A 22754-nucleotide genomic window follows, 5' to 3' on the forward strand; every position below is an offset into this window, starting at 1 on the left:
CACAGATTAACTGGCTTTGCATTAGTTCCTACAGGAACTAATGCTTCAACTTAAGAACGGCGCCTCGACATAAGAACGAAAAATGGCAGGTACGGATTAAATGGTTTTCAACGCATTCCTGTGGAAAAGTTTGCCTCAACTTATGAACGTTTCAAAGTACGAACACCGTTCCAATACGGATTAAGTTCATAAGTCGAGGTACCACTGTAGTACAGTAGAACCTCGATTTACGAACTTAATCCATATTAGAATGGTGTCAGTACATCAAAACGTTTGTAAGTCGAAGCAAAATTCCCCATAGGAATGCACTGAAAATCATTTAATCCATTCTGGCTGTTTTTGGTTCTTATGTAGAGGCGCCGTTCACAAGTAGAGGCATTAGGAATTAATGCAAAGCCGGTTAATCCGTACTCCACCACTAGGGTGAGAATTCTTTTTCTTTTTTCTTCTTTTAACCTAAGATGAACTTAGGTCAAAAAAAAGGGCAGGAAAGGAGGGAGGGGGGAGCAATTTTATCCTTCAGTCAGAACATAAAACAAGAACATGTTCCACCAGCAGTTCAAAATGGTTTCACAGTTGTTATTTCTACCTCGTAAGCATTACAACACTCCCTTCCATTCCACGGAACAGGATGGGAAGGGGGAAAAATTCTTTGTCTCTGATCTAGTACTTGAATTACTGGAGGGAGGGATGATTCAGGGCAGAAAATAATGCAAGTGATTATAGCACTCACCTTTATGGATCACATGACTGAACAACCTTTAGTAAACTTTTGTTTCCTCTACATCCCAACCCCATTGCTTTCTTTGCACTCAAGAAGAAAGAAAAGTCTGGAAACTTTTCCTTAACCACAGTTTGTTCTGTTGCCTAGAACAACAAACTATGGCTTGCATTAACTATAATTAGTTTGAAATAAACCACCCTCAAACCTAGAATCCTAATCAAACTAGCACTAAGTCCAACAACACTTGTATCTTTAGCACCACCATGAACCTGTTGGATTAGTCGCCCTTAATAAGGTGACTTTTAGCATGTACGAAAAAGAGCTTTCTACTGACCATCTGTCTTCTTCCAATAAACTTTCACTTGAAGCTGACCATCCTGATAAAAAGGCACTCCAATTTCAAGGAGACGAGCAGGTCTTCTTCCTTTGAAGGATGGGAAACCATCCACTGCTTTTGCAATTGTAGATACGTGTTCCTCTGAAAGACAAAATAGAATGCACCCGATATTGCAAAATAATTTAAGCAAGTGTAGGCCTCTAGGAAAAGTACAAAAAACCTACAATCTGCCATTAAACTATAGTTCCTGGAGAGACCTGAGAATAGGGAATGAGATTTTAAAAATTTTAAAGTAACCTCTTTCTGTAACACACAGCATGAGATTGAGACATCAGTAGACTATTCAAGATAGAAACATTAAAATAACTCTCAGCCATGATCCTATGGCAACAAGGCCTTCATTTATTTGAACATATCAGGTCTAGTCATGAATAATATAGTAGAATACTATGTTGAAGGCTATAGCTCTGCACAGGCATTTAGCAGGAATATTTGAGGATCAAGAAAGTGGCTGGAGTCAGCACATAAATATAAGAACTACCCCCAATAATCCTGGCAGACCAGCACCTCTAAAGACTTTCATATGGTTGGAATTAAGGTCTGTAGAGGCCCTTATCAACATTTTGCATCTTGATTAATTCTATAAGCATATTCAGCTAAACACATTTACAAAACTCCTACTGACTGTTCTACTCTTCGCTTAAAGTATTCTGAGTACCAGTAGTGTCTCCCAATATCAAGAGATCTTTATAAATATCGATTGGAACAGTGTATGAATATAGTGTATTCTGTCACTATAGATATACACTGTCACTTAAGGCTAGACTTCTCCCATTACATGGCTAAACAAAAAATACTAAATCCAAATAGTTAAATATGACTTCCTGTTTTAATTGTTGCAGATTTATTTCTTCCCAAATATTCAAATGTTCCGTTTCTTTTTTCTAAGTCTACACATACCAGCCAACAATACTCATGGAAGATCATGATATCTATCTGTAGACAATGAAGGAAAATGAACCAAAGTCTTCATGAACTCAAAGGTATCTTGGTGTTCCAAGAAACACAACAGTTGGCTTAGTCTAATATGCAACAATGCCACTACAGCCAAACAAAGCAGTAGTCAGTAAAATGATAAGTTTTATCTACAACAACCAGCCGCAGAATACAAATTAACTATAGTGGAGCACAGAATGTGAAAAATGAAATCAAAGATGAAACAACAGCAGACTTCACATAACTACAATCTCTGCTGTTTCGTGAAAAATAGGAAAAACTAGACAGTCCTAAGACTCTGATTTTTTTTTAAAGCTAGCTATAATGATAGGAAAAGAAGGAATTATTTGTTCTGCACAGTGCAGGGGAAATGGCAAGGAGACTTCAACAGTGTTTTAAAAAGCCCAAACCTTGAATTAATATATATTGTCATAAATCCTGTCCAACCTTGCTGAAATTTAATCTCAGAAATCAGCTTCTCATGAGCTAATTGTTAAAACACAGAATAATCAAAGCCTGGAAAGTTAAATTTATAAAATAAGTAGCTACAACTATAGGGTAAATTCAACATTATATCCAATTAATTTAAAACCATTAAATTCAGCAGGACTTGTTACATGTGACTAACAAGTTTTTCCCATTTAAATGGGTCTACTCCAGGTGGGACTAACATTGGATTTCTCCCATAGTTCCAAGGATCCCCAAGTAATTAGCTACCATTATATTTGCAATTTTAAAAAAACACAATTTTTTGCGTTTCTCAAAAGAATTTAAATAACTACCTTTTAGGAAAAAAACACACTTCTGTGTATCTCATAATCACTTCAACACCCGCAATAGGGTGTGAAGTAGGAGCACAGAGCACAGCATGAGCCAGCAGTTGAACCCCATCTTATTCTCCCTCAACTATTTAGTGAGGGGGAATAACTAGAAAAAGCAGAAAGTTATAGCTATATCAGAAAAAAAACTGGACTAGCAACTTTATCTTAAAGTTACAATCATAATGTGAATCATTCATTTATCTGTAGCATTTGTATCCTGTTCCTCTGCCAGTGTGGTCAAGGTGGCCAACAAGAATCTCCTCCTTCCCACCTTACACTCAGAATAATCCTGTGAAGGAAGTCAGCTGAGAAACGGTGACTCACACTAGCCACTGAAATGAAATGGAATTAATTCCACATAGCTGCTTGGTGGAAGCTACCTTACAAGACATTACCATGTGGCAGCAGCATCTAAAAGCTGAAATATTTATGCCAGGGCTGTCAAAGGTGAGCTATTGTATAATCAGTGATGGGTCAAGTTCCTAGGACTTTGCTTCTCGAGTGGCAATCAAAATACAAAAATTGACTATGAAAAATGCAATTAAAGATGATACAGATAACAAGCTTCCTAGAAAAATAAGCCAAGAAGTAGGGGGCGAAAGGCTAACAGAGTAAATATATATAATTAGATCAGCTACTAAAGTGGCTGAAAGAGTAAATATAAAGCTAGCAGTGGTAATGGAAAGAAAAAGGTGCCCTTGAAGTGAATGTAAACTGATGAAACCACAGAATTCACATGAGGAGATTAGGGTAAATGGACCTAGCTTGGCAAAGATTTTATACACTAAGTTGAATATGATCTGCAGCGGGGGACGGAAATGGCTAAGTATCAAAAAGGGAGCTTTTACCCACTCATCTTGTTCTCTGTTAGTTCAAATGTATATAGGAAACTGGCTGAGAGATTTCATATATACAAAGAAACTCTACCGATGGTGCCTGATTACTGTATTTTTTGCACCATAAGACGCACTTTCCCCCCACAAAACAGGGGGGTGGAAAGTCTGTGCGTCTTATGGAGTGAAGAAAACAAATTATATTTTCCTGTTTTCTTCTCCTAAAAAATTGGTGCGTCTTATGGAGCGAAAAATACGGTAATTACCAAACATTTAAACAAGAGCTCTCCTTAGAAAACAAAGCAATTTGGTTTCAGATGTTTCAGTGTATGTGTATCTCTATTAAACTCCTAAAAGTTCTTGAGGGAAAGGCAACAGAAGAGAGTTGTTATATCCAAAATCAGAATAACTGACCAGCTTCAGATTTCAGAATTACTTTCTGAAAGTATACTTACTGTTATTAACAGCTGTCTGAGTAGAGGTGAAGTAGAGAGACACTTTGGGACTTTTCAGGCGTACCTGACCCCAGTATGTAACTGCCTGAATTTCCACCATGTAGTTACTGTTAGGCTGAAGGCCTTCAAGGACCACATAATTCTCAGACTACAATGAAAAAGAATATATTTTCATAGATCAATTGTGTGGATTTACTAAAATGCTGCAATGTCATTTTCAGCAATGTCATTTTCCAGGGAGAACTACTACATGAGACAAGGAGCTCAACTCAATGCATGCCTACTGGGACATAAGTCTGAATATGTATGGGATCATATTCCACAAAAAACCTATTTAGGATAGCAGTCTTAATTTGTTAAAACAACACTGCCCCATAGTGCAGTAGTTTAATTGCAGTACTGCAGTCAAGCCTCTTCTCACACCCTGAGTTCAACACCCATAGACTCACGTAACGGGCTCAAGGTTGACTCAGCCTTCCATCCTTCTGAGTTCGGCAAAATGAATACCCAGCTCACTGGGGAGAAGGCAAACTGTTGATTGCATGATTGTGTTGTGAACTGCCCAGGGAGTATTCTGGCAATATGAGGCAGTATATAAGTCAAAACAACAACAACAACTACTACTACTAATCTGTATTCAGAATTTCTTTCTGAAAGTATACTTGTTGTTATTAACAGCTGTCTGAGTAGAGGTGAAGTAGAGAGACAGTAAAAATACTACCACATTTTTTACATGAAAAACAAAGTATAGGGATATAAACCTTTGATAAAAGCAAACGAGATTTCAAGGATCACCATTGTATGTTTGTGTGAGTGTAAGTCACAAAACTGGTCCTGTATTAAAGATTGCCAGGTCCATAAAAAGGCTGGCCAGAATTGGGACTCAAAAAAGCAGACATTTCAGTAGAGGCATAGTTACATTTTAGCATTCTATTAAGGCAACGAGAAGCATCTCTTTTTTTTCTTTGATTATTCTGCTATCAGAATGGGACAATGCAACACCTTAGTATATGTGATGCTATCGTAGAACTGTACAAAGAGAGGAAATAATTTAGGAATATCAGAAACTGCCTTATATAAAGTCAGACTAATGGTCCATATAGCGAGTATCGTCAACTCTGACTCAGAGCAGCATTCCAGAGTTTCAGGCAGGATTCTATCCTAGCCCTGGCTAAAGGCCCCTGATATTTCTTGGTAAGTCCATACAAAAGCAAAGAGTGCTGCTTATATACTGCCCCATACTACTTAAAACTCTCTCTGAGCAGTTTACAACTGAATTATGCAGGCTGCACATTGCCCATCCCCTGCCAGCTGGTTACTCAAGTTACCAACCGCAGAAGGTTGAGTCAACCTCAAGCCAGCTACCTGTGCCCAGGATCGAAGTCAGGTTATGAGCAGAGCCTTCAGAGCAGTATTGCGGTTTAACCACTGCACCACAAGGCTAACTGAATCTGAGCCTGCTTAGCTTCTGAAATCAGACAAGATCTAATGTAATATGGTGGCCCTCTGGTTCCTACAGAAATAATCTCTACCTCTTTAGGTGTCAATTTTGTCTTTGGAACGCTGTGACAGGAGTCCATCTTATGGGCACAGTGAAGACCAGGATGCACCAAGTTTTGTGTCCTTTGTATGGTTTGCCTTTTCATCTCATTTTAGAAAATTAGTTCTTAAACTTTTGTGTACAAACTGTGTATTGAAGTGTGGGTTAATTCAGGGGACTAGTAATTAGAATGCTAATGGAGTATTGGCGTCTTTATTCATACTTCCCTTGCAGACACAACGGGTTTTCTAGACAAAGATTTACACAATGAGACTGGACATTAGCTTGTGATAGTCTACTGATATTTCTTCATTGACATATTCATATTAACATATTAACAATTCATTTGAAGCAGTTCTACATTTAGGGCACATTGGTTTTTTGCACATTAGTGTTGTTATGAAGTAGAAAAGGTGGAAACTCCTTCCACAATACAGTGGTGCCTCGCTTAACGAGCGCACCGTATAACGCCGAAATCGCATAGCGATCCGTTTTTTCGGATCGCTAATGCAATCGCTCAACGTTTTTTTTATAGGGCAAAATTCGCTTTGCGAAGACCGGTAAGCGTTTTGCTTACCGATCTTGGCAAAACGAAGCCCGATGATCAGCTGTTCGGCGGCCAAAATGGCCGCCGGAAGCCCGGAAATGGCCCAAAATGGCCACGCGCAGCGTTTTCGCGCCCTTGTTAAGCCGGCCATGTTTAATGCGTTCCAATGGAATTCCCTGCCCCGTTCAACGATGCTTCAGCATAGCGAAGGTTAATCCGGAACGGATTAACCTCGCTATGCGAGGCACCACTGTACAGTATTATAAATTGGGATTGTACAAGAAGGTGATTGATATCATCTTGTTCTTTGTAATAACTATAATGCGTAGGAATTTATTAGAGCTTGCCACATGCAAGTCACTTGTTTGCCACCTGTTGTGAAATTAAATAATGCACTACTATTTATTTTCCATTAAATAAAACTAATGTCCCAATTATCAGTGGGCTTCTTAAGCAAACATTATATGTTCACCTTTGTCACACAGCAGACTTCTGAATCACGTATTCTATCATTTTAAGGGGTTGAGAATCTTCATCTTAGGATGTGGCTAACAAGAAGTGCATGACAACATTTTTATAAATGTTTAACTAAATTACCCCATCTGTTGTCTTCCTTCTTTTCTTTTTTGATGGGACAAGAGACTTGCTGTTGACTGTCCAGCTCCAGAAGACTTTGTAGTGATGGACTGGGATATCTGGCTCCTCTGGGAGGTCCCAAATAATTCTTACATTTACACTTCCATCATTGTTTGTGGTAGAGTTGGAAATTCGGAGATTACTTGGGGCAAGTGGAGCAGATGGATCTGCAGCAGGAAGTGAAAGCAGTAAAGTTGGTGATCTGTGTAACCAGTCTAATATTGAAAAACAAAAATAATCTATAAATGTTAGGACAAATGTCTACAAAATGAACTGCATGACTTCTAAGGATTTAATCATATTATGATTACAACAATGTAGGAAAACACTGGCTGGAATCTTACTGGATTCCACAACCTGTCATGACTAATTGTGGTTAACAGACAAAGAACTGGGGCACATTGCAATTGTACAATCAGGACTGCAACTAGACATCACCTAAGATATGCTCCAGTATCTCACTAGTTAGGCACAACTGGTCAAGGCAAGTTCCACAAATCTTACATGGACACCAACAGGACTCTAGGCACTCTTCATTTGGATTTTCCACTGGTTATTTGCAAACACTTTCAACAAACACTCCTGAGTAGGTTTAGCAGCCATCTGAGAGGAGATAGCTCCCTTACCACCTGGATCAATGTAAGCAGATTTGGATTGAGTGCAGGAGGCTGCCAGGGAATGAATTACTTGCAAACAAAACAAAACCCCTACATTTCTCCTTTCCATTTATGAGTCCCTTTGCTGGAGCCCAAAGTGGAGGAACACCACTGGGTAGAACCTATGTTGCTTAAAAACATGTTTGCTGGAATGCAGTCTTTCCTAATCATGGGAATATGTTATTGAAATATGAACATTATTAGAAACAGAAATGGAAATGGAATATTTTCTTCAACTGGAAGCCAAAAGAGATCCTCATTTCTAGCCAGAAATAAAGCTAGATGAACATTTTTAAATGACATTCACATTTACTCATTTAATGCATAGTTCACTTGAACATTTTTATAATTGTGAACAAGATGCTAAATAAGGTTTCCAGAAACATTAAATTGATCATATTAACCACAAGATAAATAATCCATGGTGGGGGAAAACTCATTTACAGTATACAAGTATGCAAAATAAAATAAAATAAAATAAACACTATTAAGGAAGACAGAATTAACTGACTAAAGACTAGCAGATTGTCAGCTCCTGATTTGGATTACTACCCCAAATAGTAAATCTTAAATCTTATAGGACTACCGCAAGTAATCCTATAAGATTTACAGACCTCTCAGGTAAAGAGAACAGATTCTATGATTCATCATAGCTGACATTGTCCCAGTAAAGAGTTAATATCAGAACGAAACCAAATAATCAGTCACAAAGTGTTTGCAAAATCATCTGGGTATCTCATTATAACATGAACCTTCAAAGAGTAGGGTTGCTTGGGTAAGAAACATCAGCTTGCCCAGACAGCTATGTCTTGACTCAGCTCACTGTCGAAATAGCCCTCAGCTTCACAAATGCCTTCACTTGGAGTAATTCCTTAAAATTCTATTTGGGCAGTACATCCTCATTCATTGCTACATTCTTTTACATTTAAAACATTTCATTCATAAAAACCACAGTATATTATGAGTCCATACTCCTCACTGTTACTACATTAACTCAATGCATTATTAATTATTTGTTATGAGGCTGAAAACTTACGAAAAAGCAAACTTTTGTTTTTCTTTTCTATTGTTTATCAAGAAGCAAACTACTTAAAATAACATTCATCTTTTTTTTTCTCCCCTTACTCTATTTTGTAAAAGCTCCTTCTGTACAATATATGGTTATTCTCATTGTTCTACACAGACTTCGACATTTTTTAAATTAATTCCACTTTAGGCAAATGCAACTCAAGCGGCAAAATAAATGGCATTCCATTTTTTTCTTTGTTATTGTCCTGTTCACAAAATATAAGCATCATTGTTTATTTTTTCATGAAACTCAATGAACTTTCTTCTGCCATCTCATCTTATTAGTTCTTCGTGTACTTTGCGTACTGAAAACAAAATGGCCATGTTTTAGTTTTGTTCCCAGCTGTAGTTTATCAATACTTCTTTCACTTCTTTGGGCACAGTCTCTGAGGCACATTTTAAAAGCCCTCTTCAAAGTTTAGAGCAACACGTCTGTACTCCATCTGAATTATACATATTCTTCCTGCCACATATTTCTATCAAAAATCCAGAATGGAGAAGATATAAAATACAGTACTTAATTATTAAGTGGTAAAGAGGGGATTTCAGCTGTATGTACTTCTGTTTCAAAATACCCCATTCAACTCCTAGGTTGCAAATGTAACAAGTGATTGTATTTAAACTTCTGGGCAAAGAAAAAAGATACTCAAAATAATTTATTATTTCTCTTAGAATGAGACTAATTCAGCTTTCTTGGGGAGGATTTCTTCGTCTGTGGATAATGAAATCGCAGAAACAAAAACAAAACATGTTAGCCCTTTAAAACAATGTCAGACCAAGGCACTATGGTGCCTAAAATGGGACAGAAAGACTTAACAAGTAACCCATAATTAGAAGAAGAAAGGGCTGACTGTATGTGCACATCACATCAGAAGTTTCTTTTGCCACCTGGAATTTGCAAATTAGTTTGCTTAGTGACGTGGTGGTGCTGTGGGCTAAACCGCAGAAGCCTCTGTACTGTAAGGTCTATAGATCTGCAGCTGTAAGATAAAATCCACGTGACGGAGTGAGCCCCGTCGCTTGTCCGACCTCCCACCAACCTAGTGGTTCGAAAGCATGCAAATGCAAGTAGATCAATAGGGACCACTTCAGTGGGAAGGTAACAGCGTTCCGTGTCTAAGTCGCACTGGCCATGTGACCACGGAAGATTGTCTTCATACAAAACGCTGGCTCTATGGCTTGGAAACGGGGATGAGCACCGCCCCCTAGAGTCGAACACGACTGGACAAAAATTGTCAAGGGCAACCTTTACCTTTACCTTGCTTAGTTTGATTACTGATCTTTAGCACTTAAGAAGCCTCATGGCACAGTAGTTAAACCGCAGTAGTACTACAGTCAAGACTCAGCTCACAACCTGAGTTCAGTCCCAATGGGTTCAGGTTCACTTAGCCTTCCATCCATCTGCAATCAGCAAAATGAGTACCCAGCTCACCAGGGAGGGCACTTACTGTAAATGTCCTATCAGAGTCAGCATAACCTGCATAATTAAGTTCTAAACCGCTTTAAGTGGTATGGGGTGGTATATAAGCAGCACACTTTTGAGTCACTTAATCTAGCCATTCAGCACTGGAAACATACCCTACAGAAAGACGGATTTATGTAATCTGGAACAGGAACTTCATCATTTGAGGAGCTATTCTCTTCAACCACTAGGTACAGCTAACCTATCTGACATTCTTTATCTAATCTTACAACCAATCTCTCAGCTTGCCACACTGCTCTCCACTGGCAAGGAGCCTCTGAGTTTGAAGAGACATGAACAGTTCTGAGTTCATTGGGTTTTCAAAACGGATACTCAAATTTTACTGAGTTTCAAAAAAAGGAACTCCCAGGCATCTTAAAGGTAATTCTGAGTAATCGCTAAAAGCAGATCACTGTGATGAGTCCCTTTTGAGTCTGCAGACAATTCTCTACTACATCTCAAAATAACATAGAGATGACATGACTTTTAATATCAAGCCTTCCTCCCTCACAATCTATCCTTACTGGCCTAATAAAGGTATTACCACAATATGGATTTTGTTTTTCGTTAATACCGTGTTTCCCTGAAAATAAGACAGGGTCTTATATTAATTTTTGCTCCAAAAACATATCAGGGCTTATTTTCAGGGGATGTTTTATTTTTTTCATGTAGAACAATCTACATTTATTCAAATACAGTCATGTCATCTTCTTCTGGTTTCTGCACAGTGGTGGAGAGTGGGGTTTCACTTAGGTGGGGCTTATTTTCAGGGTAGGGCTTATATTACGAGCACCTTGAAAAATCATACTAGGGCTTATTTTCAGGGAAACAGGGTACTATCAAGACAGTCACCAAGATGGTTCACACTAATCTAATAATCTGAAGTCTGTATTTCCAGGGGAGACTGTTGCTTAAACCCTACTAACATATGTTCTATCTTTAAAACTGCATTTCAAGACTTTTCTCAAGAACATGAATAGAGTTTACTTTCCTATGAACAGGAAAGTAACTTGATGGATTACCTACTCTTTGACCTGGCAGAGAGGCTCGTCATCCCACCTCCTGCCAGGAGTGGCTAATCCACTGCGAGCTCCAGAGCGATAGGACGGGAGAGCGGAGCCAGCGGCAGCAGTGGAATGGTGAGTGGATGGTTATTTCCACCTGTTGGGGTATTCGTTTATGAATATGAATAACCCCATCTCTAAACAGGATCAAAATACTCAGGGAGAATAAGGAAAAAATGTAGATGGTGGCATGCTTAAATGCATACAATATGTTATTGTATTTTTACCTGTCTGGAAGCTGCCTAGAGTGGTCATATTGACCAGATAGGCGGGGTATAAATAGAATAAATAAATAAAATAAAGTTCATATTTTCTTCTAAATCATCCCCTCATTTTTATTTTCTTCTAAATCATCCCCTCATTTTTATTTTATCCCTCAACGGACATTAACAGCTCTATTCAAGTATTCAAAAAAAGGGTTAACTTGAAAAACTTAAGGAGAGAGAGCTAGTCCCATCTGTTAAAAGCAAAATAACACAGAAACTTGGAAAAACACTGCAGACAATATTGGCAACAGTTGTCGTATTTTATTTGTCTTCATGTCTGGAGTGTGGTGTAGTAGACAGAGTGACAGACTAGGACTCAAGATATTTAGGTTCAAATCCCTACTTGCTCATGGAGACTCATGGTGCGCAGGGGAATGGTACAGGTAAAAAACATTCCTTAAGCATCTCACTTATTGGGAAAGCCCAGTTAGGGTTAGCCCAAGTCAATTCAAACTTAATGGCACACAGCACAGATAATGGAGGGATAAACTAGTTTTATGGCACAGAGCATTCGCAACACATATTTACTTGTTTTTTTTTCTTACAAGGTCTCTGCTCCTTCTGAATGTTACATTCTAAGAGCCTTTACCCTTTCTGGATTTCAATAATTAATAAGTTTTTCAGTGCACCTCCTTGTCCCTCTGGGTGTGAGATCCACTCATGATTATAGATGAGCACATTTAGCTATTATGTGCAGCTGGTGTTACAGTGTGCACACAGTTTGGAGCTGCTACTGGTTGAAGGACTCTCATTTAAGTTTTGTTGTTAATCAAGTAGTAAGAAATGAGTCTACTTGAGAGTTCATAAGTGGATATTTGTGTTTTGTAATTCAGTTCATAGTAGTCACTTACATAGCGAAGGGAAACAATAAACACATGGATTTTGATCTTGATCAGAGGTATTCCATATAGTGAACAAGCTTTGGACTAAATAACATGACAAAGCCATCACCTCTCACTTCCAGAAAGGATAGCCTATTTAAGCCAAGAGTGACATAATGCTTGCAGAACACTGCGATTTGTGTCTACCTTGTCTAATCAATAAATATCCCACACAATATACTGTTTGTCCAGGTCTTTAAACAAAAAGAAACACTGTAACAATATAAAGTTCCCTCTTCATTTTCCAATCTAACTGTACATCAAGTTTTGATAAAGTACATTTATGCTATAAGCAACCCTTTCCCCTTATGTTCTTCTTCAAAGAAAGACTAAGAGCAGTTTTGTTTTACTGGGTAAATACTACTGCCCGTCATATTAGGCAAATATAAATGTTGCTAAAAACAAAACCTACTGTGACAACCCCAGACCTACTGGGATATACCACAGTTTCACTAAGCTGCCACCAACCATTCCCTGTAAGGAGTCACACAGACCAGGAATGGATTTTTAACAAATAAAGGAATGAGGTTTATTTAAATCACACACAGGGAAAATAAAATGATCAAGTGAATTAGATACAGTAACGTGGCTTAGTCTCAATCATACATACACCAGTTTAGTTCACACAGAACACCTTTAAATAAAGCACAGACCCTGAACCTATCAGTTCTGGCTACCCATAAAGACACCTGAACCTATCAGGTTGGTACTGACTGACACACAGTAGTACCCTGTCTGACACACAGACTCCCACACCAGCTTCTTCTTCCCAGCTTCTCTCTCAGCTCTCCTCCAGCTCTCCACACAAACTCCACATATATATACAGTACAGCCCCTCCTCCTGATGTCCCGCCTTCCACTCCCCATAGGATGGAACTTTCCCTCCAACCCATGACAGACAGGTAACATCAGTGCTGTATGTAACACCTCCCCTCTTTATAAGTTGTTTTGTAGGGGGAAAGCTAAGGTGCTTTTCTCCAAAAAAACAACCTGGTTAAAACACACAAAAACAGTTATACATACAATATCATACTTACTTATACTTACACTCCAAACATGTCAATTAGGCATTTAAACATTTACCATTTCCAATACATCAAGTTACCTTTATTCATACAAACCACGCATGTTTAATAAACAACAGGTACATTTAACCTTTGGTCACCAAAATATATACATAGTCCATGTTTCTTTCGCCGTCTTCATTCTTCAGGTCTTCTTGACAAGGCGTCAGCAACACAGTTCACTGACCCTCTGACCACCTTCACTTCAAAGTCATAGTCTTGCAGGTTTAAAGCCCACCTCATAAGTTTACTATTGTGGGATTTCATTGTCTTTAACCATTGCAGTGGTGAATGGTCAGTGCACAGAATAAAATGTCTTCCCCAGATGTAAGGCTTGGCCTTCTGGATCGCGTAGACTATGGCCAGGCACTCCTTTTCCACGGTTGCCAAATGTCTCTCACCCTTCTGGAGTTTCCTACTCAGGTAGGACACTGGATGCTGGTCACCATTTTCATCCTCCTGGCAAAGAACTGCTCCTACCCCGCTGTTAGACGCATCGGTGTAGATGATGAACTCCCGGTCGAAGTCTGGAGCACGCAGCACTGGATAGTTGATGAGGGCCTCCTTCAACCTCTGGAACGCCTCCTCACAGTCGCTGGTCCACGGGATGCGGTCATCAGTCTTCTTCCGCGTCAGATCGGTCAGCGGAGTCGCTATCTCGCTAAACCTCAGGATGAACTTTCTGTAGTAGCCCACCAACCCAAGAAATGATTTGACTTTTCTCTTGGTGTTGGGTCTAGGCCAATCACGAACTGCTTCTATCTTGGCCTCTAGGGGTTTTATCACTCCTCCCCCTACTATGTGACCCAAGTATTTTATTTCTGGGCTACCCAACTGCAGTTTGTTCTCTTTGCAGAGCCTAGGCCAAAGCACTCCCTCCCCTGGGTTAAAGTGCCTCTCCCTGGCTTCCTGGTCATCCCAAGCTTTCTTTCTGACCTTTTGAGCTTGCAGGGTCTCTGCTGCTAGCTCTAGGTTTCTCTTTAGGTCATTCCTCAAGGTGTCTATGTATGTCACAACGTCTTGTGGGTCATCCTGGGTGATCTGCTCCCAATTTTGTTTGATCAAATCAAGGGGCCCTTTCACCCTTCTCCCAAATAAAAGTTCAAACGGACTGAACCCGGTACTGGCTTGTGGCACTGATCGATAAGCAAACAAAAGGGATTGCAGCTTCTGGTCCCAATTGTTTGGATTCTCCGCCAAGTAAGCCCTAATCATGCGCATCAGGGTCCCATTGAACTTCTCAGTTAACCCATTACTTTCAGGGTGATAGGCAGTGGTTTCCTTGTGCTTAATTCCACAGATTTGCCATAACCGTTTCATGAGCTTCGATGTGAACGATGCGCCCAAATCTGTGATTATTTCTGAGGCAAATCCCATCCTGGACATATACCCCACCAAGGCATCTGCCACTGTGTTAGTTTCAATGTTAGTCAAGGGTATGGCTTCAGGGTACCTCGTGGCATGGTCCACAATGGTGAGAATGAACCTGTTCCCCCTCTTTGTGGCCTTGGGCAAAGGTCCCACAATATCCACCCCTATGCATTTGAACGGAGTGTCAATCACAGGCAAAGGGCACAACTTTGCTTTAGTCCTGTCACGGTTATTCCCCTGCCTCTGACACACATCACATTGTTTACAGAACTCCTTGATCTGCTTCCCTATTTCAGGCCAATAAAAATTCTGTGTGATTCTCTGCTGTGTTTTGTTCACCCCTAAGTGCGCAGCAAACATGTCAGAGTGCCCCCTTTGTAAGATCATGGGGCGATACTTTTCAGGTACCACCAGCTGACTTCTGATCCCATCTCCCCCTTTTGAGATATTCCTCAGGGTCTCCCTATATAAAATTCCCTTTTTCTCTAGAAATCTCACTGGGGTTTCAGGTGTTACCTGGGCGTCTGTCACCTGTTCAAAACACTTTTGGAGAGTGGCGTCTGCCTTTTGCTCTTGGCCAAATCTGCTGTCCGTGGTCAAGGTTTCCACCACAGCTTCTGAACTTCCCTCTGCTTCCGTCTCGGGCTCATCAGTACCCCCCTGAACTGTCCCCGTGGTAGCTTGTGAGCGTGTAATCACTAGCACCCGTTTCACATGTTCAGCCAGGTCATTTCCCACGAGCACGGCTGCTGGCAGAGTCGATGAAATCGCTAGCCGCCAAACTCCCCTCCAGCCTTGAAAGTTCACAGGTACCTCAGCTACTGGCAGCGAGATCACCTGTCCCTCAATCCCTGCTACCTTCATGCTCTCATTCGGGATTATATACTCCCTAGGAATAATATCTGGATGGCACAGGGTCACCTGGGAACAAGTATCCCTCAGCCCCCTATACTGATGGTCAAGTATTCCTACGTCCACCCCTGCGGTTTCAAACAACTGAGAATCTGTTCTCACTAGTAAGCAGCGCTTGACCTCCACCAGAGGACCATTTTCCTCAGCCTGATCAGCAGATGTAACTGTTCCAGATTGAGTAGCCATGGCAACAGGCTCCCTCAGTGGCAAGGAGCTTTGCTCTTTCTGGACACAGAACACAGCTTTTGGCTTGGTTCCACTCAAATCATGAGGCAAATTTCCCTTTATCTGCTTCCATTTCTCACACTCTGAGATTAGGTGGCCCTTTCCTTGACAGAAATAACATTTTCTGCTGTACTTGGAGTCTTTCTCATCTGGTTTTGGTTTTCCCTCCAAAATCTGAGGTCTAGGTGATTTCATGTCTGAGGGCTTCCCTTCACCATTATTGTTATTCCTATTTCTACTCATTATTCTCAAATCCAGCTCCTTTTGCTTAGCCTCAAACTCAGCCCTGATCTGTAAAATTTCTTCCTCAGCCCTAGCTTTTATCTCTTTTACTTTTTCTTCAGTCTTATCTCTGATTTCTTTTAATTTAATGTCTTTTTGCTGATTATAATTTTCAAGATCTTGCTCACTTTGTCTGGCCTGAGCCTCATACTTTTCTCTTTCCGCAATTTCTTCAACTGATAAATTGTTATTTCTCTTATTGAGGAATGTTAATTCTAATTGTGCCATTCTAATTCTGTGTTTCAGTTCCATCTCTTTTATCCTCATGGCCATTCCCCTTTCCTTGGCATCTGCCTCTGCCTGCCTGATTTCAGCTCTTTCTCTGGCCTCCCTTTCCAATTTTCTTAACTCAAACGCCATCCTCTCTCTCTCCAATCTTTCTTCTTTTTCCATTTCAAATTGTCTCTGCCTCTCCCTTTCCTTTTCCTCCATTTCCCTCACTCTCAGTTCATGCTGTTGGGCTATGAGCATTTTCCTGAGTTCTGGGTTCTGTTCTCCCGTGCTCTCATCCTGCACTGAGCCAAATTCATCCTCAGAACCTTGGTCCACCTGGGGTTCCCTCACTTCACCCATTTCTGCCATTTGGCTTCGAGTCAAGGGCATAATCCCCCCCCAGAACAGGCTGCTTTCAAAAGTCAAGCCTCAGAATAAAGCGACCACTTTTTTTTTTCTTTTGCCTCAGAACCAGCCTTCTATAGATTGCTGCTGTTCTTCAGCACTAACTTGCAACTGTTGCCAGCCAGAGTCCAACCCCCCTCTGCTAGGCCTCTCAGCAGACAGGCTAGATCACTGTTACTTCACACAGTTTTGCCTCAGCCTTTTCCCGCCAAAACTGGTTGCCTCAGAGCTCCCTAATCTAGTCTCCCCAGTTGGCACGTTCTTCCACTAGCGCACCTCCCCGTGAGGTACGCCTAGAAGATTACCTACGCGCCCTCAGATTGTCCCTGACTAGACCCCCCTTGCTCTGGGCACACTTGCCAAGGCTTTGCTGGACCACTGGACAACTGGACCAGTCGTATCCCACACGCTGGACACCAATCAATGTGACAACCCCAGACCTACTGGGATATACCACAGTTTCACTAAGCTGCCACCAACCATTCCCTGTAAGGAGTCACACAGACCAGGAATGGATTTTTAACAAATAAAGGAATGAGGTTTATTTAAATCACACACAGGGAAAATAAAATGATCAAGTGAATTAGATACAGTAACGTGGCTTAGTCTCAATCATACATACACCAGTTTAGTTCACACAGAACACCTTTAAATAAAGCACAGACCCTGAACCTATCAGTTCTGGCTACCCATAAAGACACCTGAACCTATCAGGTTGGTACTGACTGACACACAGTAGTACCCTGTCTGACACACAGACTCCCACACCAGCTTCTTCTTCCCAGCTTCTCTCTCAGCTCTCCTCCAGCTCTCCACACAAACTCCACATATATATACAGTACAGCCCCTCCTCCTGATGTCCCGCCTTCCACTCCCCATAGGATGGAACTTTCCCTCCAAACCCATGACAGACAGGTAACATCAGTGCTGTATGTAACACCTACCTTCAGAATCTTGTGTTGAAAACTCCTGGGTTTGTCTTATCTTACTTTGTCTGAAGTCCTCAACTGTTTTTCCAGGGATACTGCCCAAGAGAGTGTCTAAAATCCTGCTTAGTGAAGTAAATCACATTCGACACACTGAATCAATGGGGGATCTGAGTCAGCTCTTTCCATAAATTACACTGAATCCAATAGATCTACTCTACACTAAATTGAGTTGCAACAAGGGTACAGCCATTTGAAGAACTTGAAGATTCGACTGACCAAATCCCCACCGATTCAACAGGTCTACTCTAGTGCAATTTACTATGCCAAGCAATAAGATTTCAGCAAATATAGTCTTGAAACATCTTAAATACTGAAGGAGTGGGCTACAGTCTACAAAAGCCTATGCCAAACAAAACTTGCCAGCCTTCAACATGCCACGAGAATCTTTTCTGTTTTTGCTGTAAGCAAACTAACACACCCAGCCTGTTTCTAGAGATTTATGAACAACTGTCATGGACCAAAAACAAAACAAACAAACAAACAAACAAAACACCTCTTTGTGGATGGAAAATTGGCCAAAGGATGATTGGAACCAAAGTCCACAACTATGATATGCTTTGGGGAAGTTTGACAGGGAGTGCTTTGTATCTGCAATCAGTAATAACACATAACCCCAAAAGTAAAATTTGGATAATGAAGTTCTCTTTTGGTCGTCATACATGCAAAATGGCTTGATACGTTGCACTGCCAGAACCGCTGTCTTAGATAGCAAAGTCTGGCACAAGTCAAATAGTCTATGCACTAGAGAACATATATTTCAACACAAACTATACAAGATGGTATCAGGCAACAGAAGTGACTAACCAGTTCTACCCCATTTGGTCAAGTGGGCACACATTTGAGTCAAAGTTGTATGCAGGAAACGTGACAAAAAGTTCCCCAGTGGCTGGTCAGAGTACTGTCAAGTGGGATCATCTAGTATTGCACAGGTGCTAGGGTAAAAAGTTGCAGAGGATCAAGTGAATGTGACATCCAAATTCTATGCTGTTTTCCACCTCTAAGGTCTTGGCATGCATTAACAGGCAGGAGGGGAAAAAGAGATGATGCAAAGCAGAATCACTTCTGCCTCCTGGCTCAAGAAGCCTTGAGAATCTTTGACCTGACTGAGGCCAAAAATATTGCCACTGAAATGTATCACATCTGGAGGAATGTTAATGCTACATACTTAAGGGCTGAGGGAAAGGAAGAGAATAAATGAATTCGCTCTACAATGTGCACCATAAGGGAAAAAAACATAAGACTCTGGAAAACTCATTTTCAACTATGTATATAACAGAAGGTTTAGCAATAATTCAAAATCTTTTTACACATTAGATGAGAGTGTTTTTCTCTTCTAATTAAATTGAGATCACCCACAGCTCTTTTTAAAAATGTCGCAACTCTAAAAAAAAACTGTTAAACCTGCAGCACAGGCAGGATTGCGACTATTAAACAGTTTCGGGGAACATGCAAAGGGACAGGCTTTGCCCACTAAAACTGGCACACACAAACCAGCTGTACAGCAATATAAAAATTTTATTAGTCCCATAGGAGAAATACAGAGATTTTTATTGGTACAAGTGGGTGTATGTTCTGGTTTTCCAAACACTCTGTGTTATGTGAATGCATGAAATCACATATAGCATGGACACTTATGTCTCATGAAAACAATGCTGTCAGCCTAATTTAAAGCCTATTCTGTAGATTATGCCAATGCCCTTCATCATACAGAAGAAAAGCTGTATCTGGAAGGGTTTTTTTCCCTTGTGTTTTTCTGGAGTACTTGTTGTCTAAGAGAATGTACTTGGAATTCCTTTACAGCAGGGGTGGGCAACTGACACTAATTTTAAGTACAAAGTACAATATCATTTTCCATATAGTGCAAAGGGGGCAGGTAGTTTGTGGGCTGCCAGTCTTCTTGGACTGTACCACCCATCAGTTTTAGCCAAAAAAGGCGAGGAAGGGTAGGAGTTGTAATCCATTTGGAGACAACAGATTGTCCCTCCTACAAACCAATGATATGGTACAGTTGTTGGGTGCAGCATTAAAACTGTATTTAAAGTTGAGTTCAGTAGTTCAGAACGGAGTCTTCCCATGCTTGTTGAGCTACAGAAAAAAAAAACCTATACCACCCACAGACAAGAAGCAGGTATCTGTGTACCCCAACAATTACAGGTTAACTACAAAATTTGCATAAATAAATTTAAATAATTTGGGAAAAACTAAGGGGAGGGAACACCCTTAAAAAACACCACAAAACAACTTAAGTATACAGAATACTGAGAAGAAACTTTAAAATATCCCCGGACCTAAATGAGGGGTGCGAGAAGGTGCTACCCGAGTGCCATCCTCTCAGCCCTGGAAGGTAGAGGGAGCCTAAGATAACAAAGAGGAAAGACAGGAAACAGAAGAAAATGAGAAGTCCTCTGTTGGACCTGAGGAGAATGAGGTAGAGAAAGAGGTGGGAACTGAAACTGCCTCACCAGAAAGGACCACAAGAGCAGGGGAATGGTGAACAAACGAATCATTTCCCCTGTTGTGTTTGCCAGATTCAAGGGACCTATGAGAGGCACTGAAACCCAGAACTGACAGGACCCAAGACATGGGGATACTGGACACATCAGTGAATCGTTCATTGAACTCCTTTGCCTCCCCCCTCCCCCACTGGAGGAAAAAGTGGAAACAGAACCATTGTTACCCATTAATATGTTGTGTACAGAGTTTGAAGTAAGGGTTGATGATTTAAAACAAGAGCTTGAGTCCAGCTTGTTTGTCAAGGGGGAAAAGGGGCGGGGAGGTGAACTTTCACAATTGCCTTCTGCTATTTCCTAAGGTTCTTTGGTTAAAAGTAAATGGGTGCTATCCATTAATTTAAGTATCCTTAAATCTCATTAAGTTTCATTGTTGCCTGACATATTAGCCAATAGTCCTAAGAGTCATAGAATCATCATTCTATATAACATTTAAAGGCTTGCTAAAACACCATTCTTCAACATGTTTCTTTATCCCCACATTGTTGATTGTTGCCTGAATAATTTTGTTATTCATATATGATATAAGCATGCAATCACTAAGTATATTATTGAATTCTGTATTGGTATATTAATGTGTTTGTTTTTGCTAGAGTTTCTGACCAAATACATTCACTTGCTTGAATTGTTTCTTTAAAACATACACTATTAACAAACACCACAATATCTAATATCCTGATAATCTGCACAACTGAGATGATTCTGAAAAAGAATTTAAGAGTGGGAATGATTCTGTTTATTGTGAAAAGTATGGAATGGCATCAAGCTCTCCTGAGGACACTTGTTTCCTTTACTACCTTACACTTAATTTTATCCTGGTAAGATAGTAGGAATGGATTCGATCTATTTGAACTAAATCTTGTTGACACCAGAGGAATGATAAACCTGTTACCACTTACCAGTGTCTACAGATAAGACACAGGATCTCACACAATTTCAGAACTGGTGATATACGCGACATTCTGTAAATGAACAATAGCCGCCTATGTGACAGCAGGACCATGTTTTCAATTTTCAAAATATCACATTGCAATTGTAAAATTGGAAGGGTGTGAACTGTCAGAGTACCACAAACTAGACAAAAAAATTTTCCCTCTTATTCATTGTTTTTTATTACAGATATGAAAAACATTTTGTGGAGCCTTAAGTATTTGGTAGAATTATATAAAGTCCCCTCCATCCAGCAGAATCATCAATGGCTGAAATCTCATTGTATATTTCTATGGGTGTTAATGCTGGTGGCATAACTTTCAGTAGCACATTATGACAAGTTGTAAGCCAGCAGGCATTTGAGTTGTGTGGTGGGTAGGCAATAAGAAATACCTATGCCCACTTTTTAACATATGGCAATGTATTAATAGGATTCCTGCCAACATCTTACAGCACAAATAAACAAATAAAACTGTGAGAAATGAAAAATGATTTTCAGTCATCATAACTGTAATTAAATAAATTAGGAAGTCTAATTTACGCTACCATACATTACATATGTTGAGCAACCTGGTTGATTAAGAAAACATCTGTTACCCTCCCTGTTGTGCATGGACTGCATATCCACATAGAAGAATAAGAAACCGAAATGTTGGAACCTATGCATCACCGAGACAGGAAGAGTATTACCTCTCAATAAGAACTTCTTGCAAGAGGACAAGTCAAAAACATTTCAGTACTTTTGGCACAAAAACAAACAGCGCTTAGTCAAGGTGCACAGCACTCAAGGCCAGCTATTTTGATGCCTTTCTCTCACTGTTTCCTGTCAGTCAAAGTCCAACACACTTTCTGCTTTTTTTATGGTATAATGTAGCTGATATTCACAAAGATCGGTAAGACACTCTGATCTTGAGGCTTATGGGCCAATTTGTGTATGTTTGTTTAAAGCTCAGCATTTGATTAAGCCATAATGTTTCTAATTTCTAGGGGAAATTCTCAAACTTTTAATTTTCTTCTGCTTTTATTATGTCTGAGAGGTGATGAGAGATGACTGGAATGAGAGGTCATGAGAAATGACTGGAAAAATACACACTATTCTAATACAGGAACAATTCTTTTTTTATATACAGTGGTGCCTCGATTTACGAACTTAATTCGTTCCAGAAGGGTGTTTGTAGGTTGAAATGCTCGTAAGTTGAAGCACCATTTCCCAATGAAATGCATGGGAACAGGATTAATCTGTTCCAGCATTTAAAAAAAACCCACCATAAATAAATAAATAAATAAATAAATAAATAAATAAATAAATAAATAAATAAATAAATAAATAAATAAATAAATAAAGCACACAGAAAGTCCCATTGGAAGGTGCTGGGGCTTTTAAAAAAAAGAATAACCAAAAATAAATAAAACAAGCCTCGAAGGCTGCAATAATAATAATAATAATAATAATAATAATAATAATAATAATAATAATAATAATAATAATAATAATCACCGAAAAAAATAACAACACAGCACAGAAACATAACCCCTCTCAGCCGAAACCCACCCTGTAAAAAGCAAA

At 39.9% G+C, this 22754-nt stretch overlaps 1 protein-coding gene across 1 annotated transcript in view; it reads right to left on the reverse strand.

Annotated features, from left to right (window-relative positions):
• ANOS1 (anosmin 1) overlaps positions 1-22754 on the reverse strand; it is a 118699-nt gene that overhangs the window by 24153 nt on the left and 71792 nt on the right. Inside the window, exons 7-9 of the mRNA XM_072994389.2 lie at positions 6851-7056; positions 4167-4314; positions 1059-1202 (exon numbers count right to left, since the gene is read on the reverse strand). Of these exons, the coding sequence (XP_072850490.2) occupies positions 1059-1202; positions 4167-4314; positions 6851-7056 (498 nt within the window). The remainder of the gene's footprint in view (positions 1-1058; positions 1203-4166; positions 4315-6850; positions 7057-22754) is intronic.

This window comes from Pogona vitticeps, chromosome 3 (genome assembly GCF_051106095.1).
Source record: "Pogona vitticeps strain Pit_001003342236 chromosome 3, PviZW2.1, whole genome shotgun sequence".
Taxonomy (NCBI): Eukaryota; Metazoa; Chordata; class Lepidosauria; order Squamata; family Agamidae; genus Pogona; species Pogona vitticeps.